At 44.4% G+C, this 17,071-nt stretch overlaps 1 protein-coding gene across 2 annotated transcripts in view; it reads right to left on the reverse strand.

Moving 5' to 3' along the window:
* Window positions 1-17,071, reverse strand: part of TRIM33 (tripartite motif containing 33) — a 214,152-nt gene that overhangs the window by 93,683 nt on the left and 103,398 nt on the right. For both annotated transcript variants that reach the window (XM_089681085.1, XM_089681084.1), the window contains exon 4: window positions 15,577-15,709. In XM_089681085.1, coding sequence (XP_089537211.1) covers window positions 15,577-15,709 — 133 coding nt within the window. The remainder of the gene's footprint in view (window positions 1-15,576; window positions 15,710-17,071) is intronic.

Below are 17,071 nucleotides of genomic sequence, written 5' to 3' on the forward strand. Positions count from 1 at the left end.
CTGTCCATGGGCGGAGCTTACGCCCTAAATTTTAAATCAAAAGGTGGAAACAGATCCACAAATGATTTGTAGGCAGTCCATAAGCCTAAAAATGGGTAGGGGAAAAAGAAGAGGAGGGGAGTGGGAGTGGGAGATGGGGGGTGGGCGGGAGGGACCAGAGGGAGGGGAGGTTGGGTTGATATGCTGCAAGATAGTAGGGGGGCCTAATAGGAGGAGACGAATCAGAAGAGAGATAGACAGAATCAAGAAGGATGGAAGAAATACAGTTTATAACATATAATGTGAATGGGTTGAACTGTCCTGGGAAAAGATTTAAGTTGTTTAAAGAGTTACATCACAGGGCTACGTCAGTAGTATTTTTACAGGAGACACATTTTGAGATAGAATCAAACGTGAAACTAAAATCCAAATATTATCCAACATGGTATTACGCTGACTCTCCAATTAAAAGAGCAAAGGGGGTGGCAATAGGATTGGCAAGGAATATGAGATTTGAGTTGGAAGATAGAAGGACTGACCCGGAGGGGAGATTCCTGTTCTTGAAGGGTAAATTACAGGGAATTGAGTGTACACTAGCCAATATATATTGCCCCAACAAGAAACCGGAGATCTTTTTGAAGGGTTTGCTGAAAAAACTGATAGAGTTTAAAAAAGGGCGTTTGATAATAGCAGGAGATTTAAACCTTTGTATGGACCCACAAAAGGATGCAACCTCCCTTGTGCAGAGAGAGGGTGGTAGGTCTCTGAGAGCCTTGAAGAAGGCGATCCACGAGTACCAATTGGTGGATACTTGGAGAATGATGCATATGAAAGACAGAGACTATACCTTCTTCTCTAATGCACATGAGATATACTCGAGACTGGATTATATTCTAATAGATCACCAACTCATTGAAATGCTGGTTAAAATAGAAATAGAGACAAGAACTTTCTCGGATCATGCCCGTCATAATGAAAATAGGATGGGGAAAAAGGTGGACGGGAGGCTTAGGATGGAGGTTAAATGAGGCTCTTCTCTTGGATGAGGAAATCGTGCAGAAGATCAGGGAAGAGATCAAGGTATATTTCAAGGAGAATGAGACAGAGGAAGTATCGACAGCTACAGTATGGGAAAGTCATAAGGCATATATAAGAGGAATCTTGATTGCAATGGGAGCAAGGAAGAAAAAAGAAAGAAGAGAGAGGGTTAGTGGACTCTTAAAGGAAATCCTGGAGTTGGAGCAGATACATAAGAAGAAAACAACAATAGAAACAAGACAGAAGTTAATGGATAAAAAAGACGAACTAGAGAGATTGATGGAAGAGGAGAGGAGAAGAGTATATAATAAAGTATTAAGTGAAAGATATAGATGGGGAGATAGACCAGGAAAATACTTAATGAGAGCTCTGAATAAAAAGAAAAACAGGAATTATATAGAAAAGATAAAAAGCCCTAAGGGGGAGTTGGTTCACTCAACTAAAGAAATCATTAAAGTATTTACGGAGTATTATAGAAAGTTGTATAACATCAGTCACCAAGGGTCACCAAAAGAAATTAGAGAAGGTATTAACGAAAAAAGGAAGATATATTTAAAAAATGCGGGATTGCCAAAGCTCAGTGAAACACAATTGAACTCCTTGGATGTGGAAATTTCCCAGGAAGAAATAGAAGCAGCATTAAAAAGTACAGGGGGAGGGAAAAGCCCAGGCCCGGATGGTTATACAGTTAAGTACTATAAAAAATTTTGTGAAGTATTGTTACCAAAGTTGAGGAAATATATGAATGACCTGGGAGGCGGGATGGAGGGGAGGAGGGAATCCCTTCAGGCCCATGTCGTTCTCATCCACAAGGAGGGAAAAGATCCTTCTCAGTGCTCTAGCTACAGACCAATTTCATTATTAAACACCGATACCAAGTTGTACGCAAAGGTCCTAGCAAACAGGTTGAAAGATCTAATGCCCGAATGGATCCACGGAGACCAGGTGGGCTTTGTCCCGGGGAGAGAGGGTAGAGACAATGGGTTGAGAACTTTGATGCTTATCCAGAAAAGTAGAAAAGGGAAAGCCCCGGTGGTGCTCTTGTCAATTGATGCCGAAAAGGCGTTTGATAGAGTGGACTGGGGCTTTATGATAGACAACTTGGAGGTGTTGGGGATTGGAGAGAGAATGCGTGAGTAGATAGGTAAATTATATAGGGAGCCCACCGCAATCATCACGGTAAATGGGGAGAGGTCGGAATCCATTGGGATGTCCAATGGAACAAGACAGGGATGTCCACTGTCCCCCTTGCTGTATGTTTTGACATTGGAACCCCTGCTATCAATAATAAGGAATAGTGGAGCGATAAAGGGAATACAGATAGAAAATATAGAACATAAAGTAGCGGCCTTTGCGGACGACTTGTTGTTTTATGTAGGCAATCCCCGAATAACACTACCAAGTATAATGAAGATCCTGAAGGAATATGGTGAACTATCAAATCTAAAAATTAACCCAACAAAAACAGAGATCCTGAACATTAATATACCAAAGAGTGAAAAAGAAAAGCTACAAAAAGAATTCCCCTTTATGTGGAGAGAAAAAGATATAAAATACCTAGGAATAAAACTTGCTACCTCATATAAACAACTGTATAGACTAAACTATATTTCTCTGATAAATGAGACTAAGGACGAACTAAAAAGATTAGAAGGAGGAAATCCATCATGGTTAGGACGTATAAACCTAATTAAAATGGTAATTATACCTAAAATACTCTATAGATTTCAAATGATCCCAATCAAACTCCCAGAGGCGTTTTTTAAGATAATGAGAAGAATGTTAACAAGATATATATGGAAGAATAAAAAACCAAGAATATCATATGAAACACTAAGTAGGACTAAAGAGAAAGGGGGGATGGGACTACCTGATGTCAAGAGATATTACAAAGCTGTAATTTTAGCAAGAATTTATGATTGGACTTTTAATTATAAGGGGAAAAGTTGGGTAAAAATAGAAAACGAATTGAGTGGAATTAATTTGAGTAAGATGATATGGGTTCCAGCACACTATAGAAGAATTAAAGAAAGCACAAGTACTTATACTTTAAATGTTTTAAGGATATGGGATAATTTACATAAACACATGAAATGGGAATTCAACTCTATATTAATGCCCCTTGCAAACACGGAGTTCTTCCCTCCAGGAAAAGATGAGATATCAGGGAGATGGTTTAAAAAGGAAGATATCCAATTGAGAGACGTATTGGTAGAGGGGGAATTGAGAACATTTAAAGACTTAAAAGAGAGGGGAGGAGATATGTTTACTAAAATAGATGAGTGGAAATATCATCAATTAAAATGTTTTATTGGAACTCTCCCAAAACCCTTGAGATTAAAAAAGGAGTGGAATATGTTTGAAAGGCTATTAGAAACACGTCGAGATGGGAAACACGGTGTCACAAAAATGTATAGAATTCTTACAGAATTAGACACAAAGTTAATTTTTATAACAAATTGGGAAAGAGATATGGAGGTGGAGATAGATGAGGATCAACAGAATAAGATATTTAGATTAGTTCACGAGAGTGTTAGTATGAGAGACGTTGAGATTAATTATAAGTGTTTGACACGATGGCATATTACACCGAGCACTGAGCACAGGATGAGGGGGGAGAATTCAAAAATGTGTTGGAGAGGATGTGGGGAGGAGGGCACGGTGTTTCATATTTGGTGGCAATGTCCAAAAATTCAGGTTTTCTGGAAGACAATAGTCAAATTAATAGAAATAATAACTGGAAATGACATAGGATTAAACCCAACCATGTGTCTCCTACATAATGTTGAGACAACAGTAAATAAATACAAAGAATCAGGAGTATGGTACTATTTAAGTGCTGCAAAAGGGTTGATTCCCAAGTTTTGGTGGAAGACAGAGGTGCCGACGGAGGAGGATTGGATCAATAGGGTAAACCAGATTAGTAGAATGGAAAAATCTTATTATACTCAGGAAGACAGGTTGAAATTATACCAATCGCGATGGGAAAAATGGGAAAAATCAGGATTGAAAGAGAAATATAGAAAACTCTAAACTAGGAAGTTACTTAAAGTTATTGGGCCTTGGGAGATTGGAGACCTTGCAGAGGGGAGGGAGGGGGGAAGGGGGGAAAAGGGGGGTTGGGAGGGAAGGGAAAGAAAAGAGGTAAACAGAAGGGACAAAGTAGAAATGTATGGATTATTTATATGTATTATGTCTCTTCTTATGAACTTTATGTAATAACATGAAAAATTAATAAATATTTAAATTAAAAAAAAAATACCATGCAATTTTACATCTTCCTGCCCAGGCCATTTTTCACATTTCAGTGCTCACACTTTGAATGACAATTGCGCGGTCATACAACATTGTACCCAAACTAAAATTTTATCCTTTTCTTCACACAACTAGAGCTTTCTTTTGGTGGTATTTAATCACCGCTGGGGTTTTTATTTTTTGCTAAATTAACAAAAAAAGACCAAAAAGTTTGAAAAAAACACGTTTTTCTTTGTTTCTGTTATAAAAGTTTACAAATAAATAATTGTTCTTCATAAATTTAGGCCAAGATGTATTCTGCTACATGTCTGGTGAAAATAGCCCAAATTTAGGATGTATTATTTAGTCTGTAGGAAAGTTATAGAGTTTACAAATTATGGTATAGATCTGAAAATTGATCAATCCTGAAGTACTGACAGCCAATCTAATTTCATGAGGTCAGAACAGTACAGATATCCCCCAAATGACCCCTTTTTGCAGAGTAGACAGTCCGACGTACTTCATAAGAGGAATGGTGAGTTTTTTTGAAGTTGTATTTTTTTGTCATAATTTTTCGGAAAATTAAAAAAATTATTTTCACAATTTTTTATTTTTTTTTACATACTGTCACCAGTGCAGTACAGCGTCATCATATAACTGGCATGGCGGTGAACAGGGACACTGACTGGTGACAGTATGAAAAAAATATATATATTTTTTTTTATTTTTAATTTTTTATTACATTTTTTTAATTTTTTTTTAAGATTTTTTTTTCATATTTTACTATGACCAAAGCACTTTTGAAGCCGCCAAACGTCCATTGGCCGGGCGGCTAATGGTTAAGGGAGTTTCAGACAGGAAATGGATGTCTTGAGAACGCCCGATGGGAGGGGCGAAACGTGTTGACGCATTTCCGGTCTTTACCCCGTACGTCTGACGTCACGTCCGGTGAGTGGAACGCACGCTGAGCGGTGCGTTCCAGCGGCCATTTTTTGGGATCTGTGCATGGTTTTCTCTGTGGAGCTTCTGCTGTACCCTGGAGCTGTGATGTGAGATTCCTGAGGAGGCTGAATATCACTCATTTTCCATCTGGAATAAGTTTGTTTCAATAAATTTGCCTTTTTAAAGTGGTTGAAATGTGAGTGGCCTTAATCTTTGATTTTATTGAAAATAGCAATTAGCAATATCACACTATCTGAGATTTTTTTCTCCCTGGTTGAATGGTGGAGCTATTCTGATGGTGAGGAATCCTATAGAGTGGATACGAAAGAGGGTTTAGGATCCCATTAAATTCCTAAAAGGCGTTTCATTCACCAAAATCTGGTGAGTGTAATTGATATTGGTTTGCACTGGTGGAAGGTGGAAGTTTTCTTTGCATTTGAAGAATTTCTGGATTTCTTATTTCTACACAAATTTTTTGTGATTCACGAACTTTTGGTGTCTATTATGATGGACTTTCACTACTAATATTATTTATGATATATTTAGTAATATTATGCACTTTATAGATTATATTTAGGTCTATGTTTGCGTTGTTTATTTATAGTTGTCACATTTTGTGTGTTTTATCACATTGCACAGCAGCAGGGTAGATCCTGTAGTAGTTTTCTTTGGCGCAGGAAGAATTTTTAGTTGAGCGACATATCTGACTGGATGTCGCTCCACTTTCTTAAACTGAATCTCTCCAAAACCGAGCTCCTAGTCTTCCCCCCAGCCCTCACACCCCCCATTGACTTCTCCATCACGTCCAACATTGCCACTATTAGGCCTGCCCCGCAGGCCAGAGTACTTGGGGTCATTCTAGACTCCTACCTATCCTTCCAGCCCCAAGCCCAATCACTAACTTATGCAGACTCCACCTCCGCAACATTGCCAAATTCCGCACTTTCCTAACCACAGAAACCACTAAACAGCTCATCCACTCCATCATATCACGACTCGATTACTGCAACTCCCTCCTCACTGGCCTGCCTCGCCACAGGCTATCCCCGCTTCAGTCGTTCCTGAATACAGCAGCCAGACTCATTCACCTTTCCAACCGCTCCATTTCTGCCAGCCCCCTCTGCCAATCCCTCCACTGGCTTCCAATTGCCCAACGGATCAAATTCAAAATCCTAACACTGATGTACAAAGCTGTCCACCATACTGCCCCAAACTATATCACTGACCTAATATCCAAGTACCACCCAACATGCACACTCCACTCCTCTCAAGACCTCCTTCTCTCTAGTTCCCTGGTCTCCTCCTCTCATGCCCGCCTCCAGGATTTCTCCAGGGCATCATCCATCCTCTGGAACTCCCTACCCCAATCCATCAGACTATCACCTACTCTCCTCTCCTTTAGGCGCACCCTGAAAACCCACCTCTTCAGGGAAGCCTACCCCACCCCCTGCTAATTGCCGAGCTCCTCCACTCTTCCTACCACTCCATCCCCCACAGCTATCTCCTCCTGTACCATTATCTCCTCCCTCCTAGATTGTAACCTTGAGCCCCTCATGTATCACATTGTATTGTTATTGTACTGTCACATGTTCTGTGTCCCTTTGTAATGTACAGCGCTGAGCGAACTATCGGCGCTTTATAAATACTGTATAATAATAATAAGTGTGGAAGGAGCACCCTAAAATTGCTTTCCTTCAATTCCACCCACAGCTGTACTTTAGGTTATGTTCCGCCTACATATCTGTAAGGGAAAGCCTCAATTTCTCCCAATACTCCCCTGACCTTCCAGTGAGAAGAAACATTTTCTCTGGATTGGATATGCTTTATGCAGTGACCCCTTCATAGACAGGATGGGGAATCTAAGATAAGTAAGATGAATCGGTGTACTGGAGTCATGGATCAGATAACCAATGACACCATTGATGTTATAGCAGAGCTGACAGCAGACGTGGCTCCACCACCTAAGGTGGTGTCACAGAACTGCTTGGCAGCTGACTATCTCTTGAAAGACTAAAGTGGACTCTACAAACTGGTGTCAGATAGAATGTTATACTTTTATATTAGATCATGAGGATCTCAGAAGGGGATATCTACACAATATAAAGGAGTTCCAATAGGAACCTGGGTGGGAGAAGATGGGATCCAATGTTTTGGATGGGTTTAGTTGGAAAGTAGGCAACACCCTGAAAACCCATCTCTTCAGGGAAGCCTACCCCACCCCCTGCTAACTTGCCGACCTCCTCCACTCTTCCTACCACTCCATCCCCCACAGCTATCTCCTCCTGTGCCACCATCCCTTCCCTCCTAGAATGTAAGCTCGAAAGAGCAGGGCCCTTGACCCCCTCATGTTTTGCATTGTATTGGTATTGTTCTGTCACATGTTCTGTCCCCCTTTGTAATGTACAGCACTGAGCGAACTATTGGCGCTTTATAAATACTGTATAATAATAATTTATGTACCGTATTGCATGACCACGCAATTATCAGCTGAAATAGTACAGCGCCGAATAACAAAAAGAGGCCTGGTCAGGAAGGGGGGGGGGGGGGGTAAATCCTCTGGATGTCAAGTGGTTAAGAAGCCTGTGTGTCAATGGACTATGAAAAAAAACCAGTTTGCTCTTAACTTCCTATTGTGGGCTGACAAAACTGTGCCTCTGGTATTTTGAGGTGCCAAACAGTCTCAACCTGGTTCTCCCCTGTTTGAACACAGAACACATTCTTATAGAGATGACAGGGGAAGTCCCAGCAGGGCCAGTGGTGAGTGACACCACTGCTTGAAAATTAAGCATAGCAGCCTGCCTCTACAGTGGGCAAACTTACAAAATCTGCAGGGGATCAAAAATTATTTAGGTGTAATTTATCATAGGTGTATTTTAAACGATAGAGACAGAACAACAACCAGTTCAGTGAGTAAAATATGTATTCGCTCCTCGAGCAAAACATGACTTAGTACTTGGAGGAGAAACCCTTGTTAGCAAGCACAGAGGTAAAACATTTCTTGTAGTTGGTTACCAGGTTTGCACACATCTCAGGAGGGATTTTGGTCCACACTTTTCAGATCATCTCTAAATCCTTAAGGTTTCTTGGCTGTCGCTTGGCAACTCGAAGTTTCAGCTCCCTCCATAACTTTTCTTTAGGATTTAGGTCTAGAGACTAGTTAGGCCACTCCATAACCATTTAGTGTTAATAAACTCAGCATTCACTATATCTGTGAATGCTGTACACACAACATGGAAATGCAATTATGTTAGTAAATATAAGCTGCTAAAAACCTTTTCTCATAAGCAGTTAGAGCAGTCTTGTGACTTCTATCAGTGTCCATCTGAGCACGTTAAAGCTTGTAGGAGTTTTCAATTTGCTCTTGGAGGAAGCAGGACCCCTGACCTGTCGGGACAGTGCTGATTGGCCCTGTGCTTATCACATGCACTCTCCCAAGAAAAAAAAACACTAAGCTGAGCATGTGCAGAATAACTCCACAAGATATGTCTTATCAGGAGGCAAGAGGGGAACAGTGGAAGACTGGGAGGATCAGAGAAAAATTGGGATAAAACAGCGTTTTTACACAACGCAGAGGATTAACCCCTTAGGTTCCACAGTGAGTGTAACAAGCATGCTTTACTGCATAAACAGACTGATTTTTACTGTTGGGTTTAGTTCAACTTTAATGTGCTTCTTGAGCCACTCCTTTGTTGCCATGGTATGTTTTGGGTCTTTGCCATGCTAGAAGAATAATCCATGACCCATCTTCGGTGTTCTGGCTGAGGGAAGGTGGTTCTCATCCAAGACTTTAAAATGCATGGCCCCATCCATTGGCCCCTCAATACGGCAAAATCAGCCTGTACCTTTAGTAGAGAAACAGCCCCAAAACAAAGTTTCCACCACCGTGCTTGACTGTGGGGATGATGTTCTTAGGGTCATAGTGAGCATTTTTCTTCCTCAACACAGCGAGTCTACATAATGCCAAAGAGCTCAGTTTTCATCTCATCTGACCACAGCACTTTCTCCCAATACTTCTCTGAATCATTTTGATGTTCATTGGCAAAACGTCAGATGGAGCTGTACATGTGCCTTCTTAAGGGGGAACTTGCAAGCGTTGCAGGATTTCAATACATGGCAGAGTATTTTGTTACCAATAGTTTGTTTGGTGACTGTGGTCCCAACTGTCCTGAGATTATTCACAAGCTCCTCCTGTGTAGTTCTGCGCTGATCCCTCACTGTTCTCATGATCATCCTTACCCTATGAGGCAAAATCTTGCATGGAGCTTCAGGAAGAAATGCAAAATAACCACCCAACAGTTGCCAGCTTCTTGCTGATGGTCTTGTAGCCCATTCCAGCTTTGTGCAGGTATGTCTACAATATTGTCCCTAATGTTCTTGGACAGCTCTTTGGTCTAGCCCATGGTGGTGAGGTTGAATGGAAGAATGATTCTGTGAACAGGTGTCTTTTAGACACTCATAACGAGCTGTCAATAGGAGCACCTTCTTAAATTGACAGAACTAATCTGTGTACCACATGAGCACATAGCCAGTCTGTGGGAGCCAGAAAGAATTGTTGGTTGGTAGGGGATCAAATACTTATAAATTAAGTTGCAGTTCAGTGAGTAAAATAACATTTGTATTATGAGTTTTTTCTGGATTTTTGGTTGATATTCTGTCTCTATCATTTACAGTACACCTATAAAAAAAATGATAGACCTTTAATTTCTTTGTAAGTGGGCAAACAAAATCAAAGGGATCAGAACTTGTTTTCCCCACTGTACCTTACCCAGACCTGCAATATTTCAAACATAGTATTGTGCATTTGTAACCAGTGAGCATGGAATGACAGGTTTGTTGATAAACAAACCCATGTAATCAGGTCCCAGCTGTCATGGAGAGTAGTCACATTGATAAATCCACAATTGTTAGAGTTTGGATGCTTTTACTTGACGGATGGGTCTGAGAATCTGGAACAAGTACACATTAATTACTGCCCAATTAATGTTAATTAACGTTCACATGGAACAGAGCATCATGCCTTAAAATGTTAAGACAGACTGCAGACACCATCTGGTTAAAATGTCAAACACTCTGCAGATCAATCAATTTTTGCAGTATATTTTAAGATTTGTTCCTAGATAAAACTCCAGAGGCTATTAAAGCAGTAAAACCCAAAACCAAAAATGCAATATATTGCAGCTTACCAATCATTAGATGTGGTGACTTCATCGATTTTCTTAGGCTTTTTTTTTGTTTTCACCTGACAATTTGGCCAGTAACACATCCTGTACTACCTCCACGGAAGGAGCAAAGGTCCTTTAGATGGAGCACAGGTGGCACTTTTGGACAGTAGCCTTGTCAGTCTGGGGGAAGGGGAGTATTAGATGTACTAGCAGATTTAAGTACACTAACAAATTTAAGCCAAATTTGAGCTAATACTTTATAAGCAGTTAGAGCAAACCGGTTTATCCATTTTCGGATAAAGGTTTTAGTGCCGGTTCACATACAGTACATGCTGATTGGATGCGGTTTGAACCGCATCCAATCCGCATGACATGTGAAATAACATTGCTACTGACGTCAGGTGTAGTGGCAGTGCGGATAAAAAAAAAAGGAGTGCAGTCAGATTTCTGAGCCATGCGGTCCAGTTCAGGTGCAGATTACAGGTTATTGACTTCAATGGGAACCATTTCTAAACTGCACGTCATCAGTTGTGAACAGGATAAAATTCTGACATGAACCTAATGTAAACCTGAACTGAACTGCTGAACTACTGTATCAATTAGCTGTGAAACCTGAGCTTCAACCAGCACTGCACATGTATGAATCAGCTCTAGCATAAATAAAAGCTCTTCATTGTAAGTACCCCTGCTAGTGATTGTTTGTCTCCTCTCTGTAACTGATACATTCTGCTAGAGAGCTTGTTCTTTTTAAAAAGAAATTTACTGGCTGGATCACCAGATGAAAATGAAGAATGAAAAAAGCCTAAAAAGAAAATTAGTGCAGGTAGAAAAATGGTAAGCTGCAATATAATAAATGTTTGCTTTTGGAGTTTAACCAATTGAGAACCAAGCCTTTTCTGACACTTTTTATTTACGTGTAAAAAAAAAAAAAAAAGGTTTTTGCTTAACAATTACTTAGAACCCCCAAATTTTATAATATATATTTTTTAGCAGAGGCACTAGAAAATAAAATGGTGGGTGTTGCAATTTTTTTGTCACTGGTATTTTGCGGTATGGCATTTATGGTATTTGAGCAGTAGTTTTTAAAAACACAATTTAAATTAAAACAAAAAAAAACACAAAAAAAAAAAACTTTTTTGAATCTTGATTCACAAAAACACAATACCCAATTGTTTGGTAAAACGTAAGCCCTGATGCAGGTTAAATGTACCTGAACGTCTGCCCACATCGGCAGCTGTGGCCACCATACTCCATTAGCACCAGCCTGATCACTGCCATACCCCATCCCACAGTCCAGCATTTTAGGGTCTCAACTAATCAATTTATGGAGATTTGCTAAATTTTGTAATACGAAGCAAAAAAATTGTTTTCTTTTTATTTCATTTTTTTTTCATTTATATTGCAAACAATAAAAAATCCAGGAGTGATTAAACCAAAACAAAGCTTCAAGAAAATGATTCAAATTTCATACGGTTACAGTGTTGCATGACTAAGTAATTGTCATTCAAAGTTAACAGTGCTGAAAGTTGGCCTGGACTGGAAGGGGGTTAAAGTGTCCAGACCTGAATGGAGAGAGTGGGGGGGGGGGGGGGGGGGGAGAGGGAGGAGAGAGGGGGAGGGAGAGAGGGGGGAGAGGGAGGAGAGAGGGGGGAGAGGGAGGAGAGAGGGGGAGGGAGAGAGGGGGGAGAGGGAGGAGAGAGGGGGGAGGGGAGGAGAGAGGGGGGAGGGGAGGAGAGGGGAGGGAGGGGAGGAGAGGGGGGGGAGGGGGGGAGGGAGAGAGGGGAGAGGGGGGGGGAGGGAGAGAGGGGAGAGGGGGGGGAGGGAGAGAGGGGAGAGGGGGGGGGAGGGAGAGAGGGGAGAGGGGGGGGAGGGAGAGAGGGGAGAGGGGGGGGGAGGGAGAGAGGGGAGAGGGGGGGGGAGGGAGAGAGGAGAGAGGGGGGGAGAGGGGGGGAGAGAGGGGGGGAGAGAGGGGGGGAGAGAGGGGGGGAGAGGGGGGGGAGAGAGGGGGGAGAGAGGGGGGGAGAGAGGGGGGGAGAGAGGGGGGGAGAGAGGGGGGGAGAGGAGGGGGGGAGAGGAGGGGGAAGGGGGGGAGAGAGAGGGGGAAGGGGGAGAGAGGGAGGGAGAGGGAGGGAGAGAGGGAGGGAGAGAGGGAGGGAGAGAGGGAGGGAGAGAGGGGGAGAGAGGGAGGGAGAGAGGGAGAGAGGGAGGGAGAGAGGGAGGGAGAGAGGGAGGGAGAGAGGGAGGGAGAGAGAGGGAGGGAGAGAGAGGGGGAGGGAGAGGGGGAGGGAGAGGGGGGGGAGAGGGGGAGGGGGGGGGAGGGGAGGGAGAGGGGGGGGAGAGGGGGAGGGGGGGGGAGAGGGGGGAGGGAGAGAGGGGGGAGGGAGAGAGGGGGGAGGGAGAGAGGGGGGAGGGAGAGAGGGGGAGGGGGGAGGGAGAGAGGGGGAGGGGGGAGGGAGAGAGGGGGAGGGGGGAGGGAGAGAGAGGGGAGAGAGGGGGAGGGGGGAGGGAGAGAGAGGGGAGAGAGGGGGAGGGGGGAGGGAGAGAGAGGGGAGAGGGGGAGGGGGGAGAGGGGAGAGAGAGAGGGGAGAGGGGGAGGGGGAGAGGGGAGAGAGAGAGAGGGGGGAGAGGGGAGAGAGAGAGAGGGGGGAGAGGGGAGAGAGAGAGAGGGGGGAGAGGGGAGAGAGAGAGAGGGGGGAGAGGGGAGAGAGAGAGAGGGGGGAGAGGGAAGAGAGAGAGAGGGGGGAGAGGGAAGAGAGAGAGAGGGGGGAGAGGGGAGAGAGAGAGAGGGGGAGAGGGGAGTGAGAGAGAGGGGGAGAGGGGGGAGGGGGGAGAGAGGGGAGAGGGGGGAGAGAGGGGAGAGGGGGGAGGGGGGAGAGAGGGGGGAGGGGGGAGAGAGGGGAGAGGGGGGAGAGAGGGGGGAGGGGGGAGAGAGGGGAGAGGGGGGAGAGAGGGGAGAGGGGGGAGAGAGGGGAGAGAGGGGGGAGAGGGGGGAGAGGGGGGAGAGAGGGGGGGAGAGGGGGGAGAGGGGGGAGAGAGGGGGGAGAGGGGGGGGAGAGGGGGGAGGGGGGAGGGGGGAGAGGGAGAGAGGGGGGAGAGGGGGGAGGGGGGAGAGAGGGGAGAGGGGGGAGGGGGGAGAGAGGGGAGAGAGGGGGGAGGGGGGAGAGAGGGGGGAGGGGGGAGAGGGGAGAGAGGGGGGACGGGGGAGGGGGGCGAGAGGGGGGACGGGGGAGGGGGGCGAGAGGGGGGACGGGGGAGGGGGGCGAGAGGGGGGACGGGGGAGGGGGGCGAGAGGGGGGACGGGGGAGGGGGGCGAGAGGGGGGACGGGGGAGGGGGGCGAGAGGGGGGAGGGGGGCGAGAGGGGGGACGGGGGAGGGGGGCGAGAGGGGGGACGGGGGCGAGAGGGGGGACGGGGGCGAGAGGGGGGACGGGGGCGAGAGGGGGGACGGGGGAGGGGGGAGAGAGGGGGGACGGGGGAGAGAGGGGGGACGGGGGAGGGAGGGGGGAGGGGGGAGAGAGGGGGGAGGGGGGAGAGAGGGGGGAGGGGGGAGAGAGGGGGGACGGGGGAGGGAGGGGGGACGGGAAGAGAGAGGGGGGAGGGGAAGAGAGAGGGGGGAGAGAGGGGGGACGGAGAGGGAGAGGGGGGACGGAGAGGGAGAGGGGGGACGGAGAGGGAGAGGGGGGAGAGAGGGGGGACGGAGAGGGAGAGAGAGGGAGAGGGGGGGAGAGGGGGAGAGAGGGGGGGGGAGAGGGGGAGAGAGGGGGGGGGAGAGGGGGAGAGAGGGGGGGGGGAGAGGGGGGGGGGAGAGGGGGGGGGGAGAGGGGGGGGGAGAGGGGGGGGAGAGGGGGGGGGAGAGGGGGGGGGAGAGGGGGGGGGAGAGGGGGGGAGAGAGGGGGGAGAGAGAGAGGGGGGGGAGGGGGGGAGAGAGTGAGGGGTGGATATGTGTCAATTTAAATTTTTTTTTAAATCACTTTTGTTATCACAGGGAATTTAAATATCCCCTGTGATAGCAATAGGCAGTGACAGGTACTCTTTATAGAGAAAGCTAGTTTCTATTAGACTCTAGATCTCTCCTCTCCCCTAAAAGCATCTGATCACACTAATTTTGATGTTTTTACCATAATAAAAATTGCACCGTTTACATTCAGAAAAACAGAAGTGATTGCTTCCTGTATCAGAGGAGATCAGACGATCTGACCTCTGTTTGCCTCTACAATCAGAGGGCGGAAGCACCAACTAATCACTCAATTCTCCTGGTGGGACGGGAGAGCCACAGAAGGCCGCAGAAGGTGGGGCATCCCCTCCCGCTGCTTATAAAATCAATAGAATGGCTAATTAGCCTCTGGGATTGCTTTTATAAAGAAAACCGACCATGGGGTTGAAGAAAAGAAACTCACCCCATCAATACAGTCAGTCTTGATGGGAGATTCCCTCCCACTGACCTATTGTATTGTATTCTGACCATGGAAGGTTTCTTCGTCCTCAAATTACAATGATCACTGCTGTCAGCTACAGTCAAAGGCAGCGAGCATACAAAAAAACCCCAACCGGCTGGTTGTACTCAAGTTCCTGCTTCAGGAACGAGTTGAATAGCAATCCTTCTATGGCCGGTTTAAAGCCTTGAACACCCGATATGAAAATCGGACAAAATGATCGTCCATTTTGTTTTTTGCATTCTAGTCTAATATCGAAAACCAACGTGTTACTAAAATTCCGAAAATTCGGGAGTTATGTCAGGTGTTGTATTGTAATGTATTCGTTTCTGAGCATGTGTGGTTTTGTTTTTCCAATTTGTTTCGGACTAATACTGTACGGAACAAAATAGTTTGTTCTGGCATTGTTCAAGAAAAATGTTTGCGTTTGTCCCTTCAGATAATTTCACATGAACGGTTATGAACGGCTCTCAAAAGCTCTGTACTAACGATCAGAAAATCTAACGATTGAATTGAAAACTTTATTCGTCCGATTTTCTGAATGTGTGTACGAGGCATAAATGGCTCCTGCAAGAGCCAACAGTGCTACAATGAACAGCTGCTGGCTTTTGTAATTTCTAAAAAGACCATACAACAATGAAGAAAGCATGTAAAAGGCCAGCCTACTTTCCTAGTAGGATACAGGTCTAAAACAAATAACACGTTGAATAAGTATTGCCCCCCCCCCCCCCCTTTGCGCTTTCATATAAGGAATGATGAAAACTGTAATGTAACAACTGATTTATTTACCTGTGCTCTTTATGCTCCAACAGCTGACAGTCTCGGCATGTCAATCTGTCACATGTTTCACAAAACAGTTTGAGCTGTTCTTGCTTATGGACAGGACAGAATACTGGACGCTGGCCTGGCGCCCCAACAGATTCTGTAAAAATAAATTTTAAAAAAATGTAAATATACTGAAAAGATGCATTTTATAGATGTGTGCATACATAAAAGGGAATTTCATCACAAGCAGCATATGCACAACCACTCAAGTCATGTAGATGTCATTGTGACAACCTCTGACCTCACACAAAAGTCCATGTATCAATGTGCATATTCCTTATAAACTACATGGAGTAAATGTGACCAATCAGATCCATGGAAATTCATGAAAAATCTATCACAGTAAAGTAGTCAGGACAGTTATTGGGCAGGCCACAGATCTACAATGTAGGTACCAAGTGATGATTGCACATCCTTGCACTTCAGCACCCCAAGCATCCAAAATAAAAAGGGACGTTGTAAAGACGTTAACGCTTACTTGACTATGTTCTGACCATGTCTTTGTCTAGCACCAGTACTGACCCATCTGCATGCCCCACTATGTTTTAAGGGTGCAACTAACGATTATTTTCATAAATAGTTGGCCTGATTGTTTCAATTAACCAGCTAAAAACCTCAAACGTTTGTTGTATAATTTAATATGCAAAGTTTAAAAAAAAAAATCAAGACAATTTGTTCTTGAATATCTGTATGCAGTAGTAAATATAAATAACCAGATATGGTTAGAGAACAAAATATCTAATCCACTCCGAGAACAGACGGAAGACGTGTATATACTATTAGAGGTTTAATCTAGTACATATCAGACTCATATCAAAACATAAAGCAAAGAAAAAATAAATAAAAAGACCTAACTTTAAAAAAAATTTCAGACAGGATTGAAGTATTAACCATGACAAACTCCCTTGTCATAGGCAAGTAGCTTGATATAAGCTACCAGCGCCTGCTGTCACTTACCATGGCCATATGCAAATTAATTTTTCCAATGAACATTTTCATTTTAAGAATGCGTTTTATTTTCTAATCGTTAGTTGGGTCAAATCAACACTCGTTTTCTACCACAGTGACAAGAAAATTCAAAGGAGCAAAATAGAACACTTCTTGATCGAATGAGTCTTCGGACAGTATGTGGGTTTTCGTTCTGAAATTGAATTCTTTTGAAAACTGAATGATAAAAGCAAGAAAAAATTGTATGTGCTCTCCACTGTGTATACTGACACGTATGAACAGTGTACTGGGCTGTATGTGTGCTTCGCTGTATTTTCTGATATGTAAACAAATGCATTCTGTATGCAGGCCAACTAACTTGCTGATCAACAAACAGATTAGTATCTGTTAATAGTTGACAACTATTTTCATAATGTATTATATATCAATTAGCTGTTTCAGCCCCACTATGTTTGTTATTTATTTTATTTATCACAGGTTCTTTAAAGCGCTGCATAAAACAACAATGCTA

This window comes from Staurois parvus, unplaced genomic scaffold, assembly GCF_062004578.1.
Source record: "Staurois parvus isolate SC_StPar_1 unplaced genomic scaffold, SC_StPar_1.0 ptg000258l, whole genome shotgun sequence".
NCBI classification, from domain to species: domain Eukaryota; kingdom Metazoa; phylum Chordata; class Amphibia; order Anura; family Ranidae; genus Staurois; species Staurois parvus.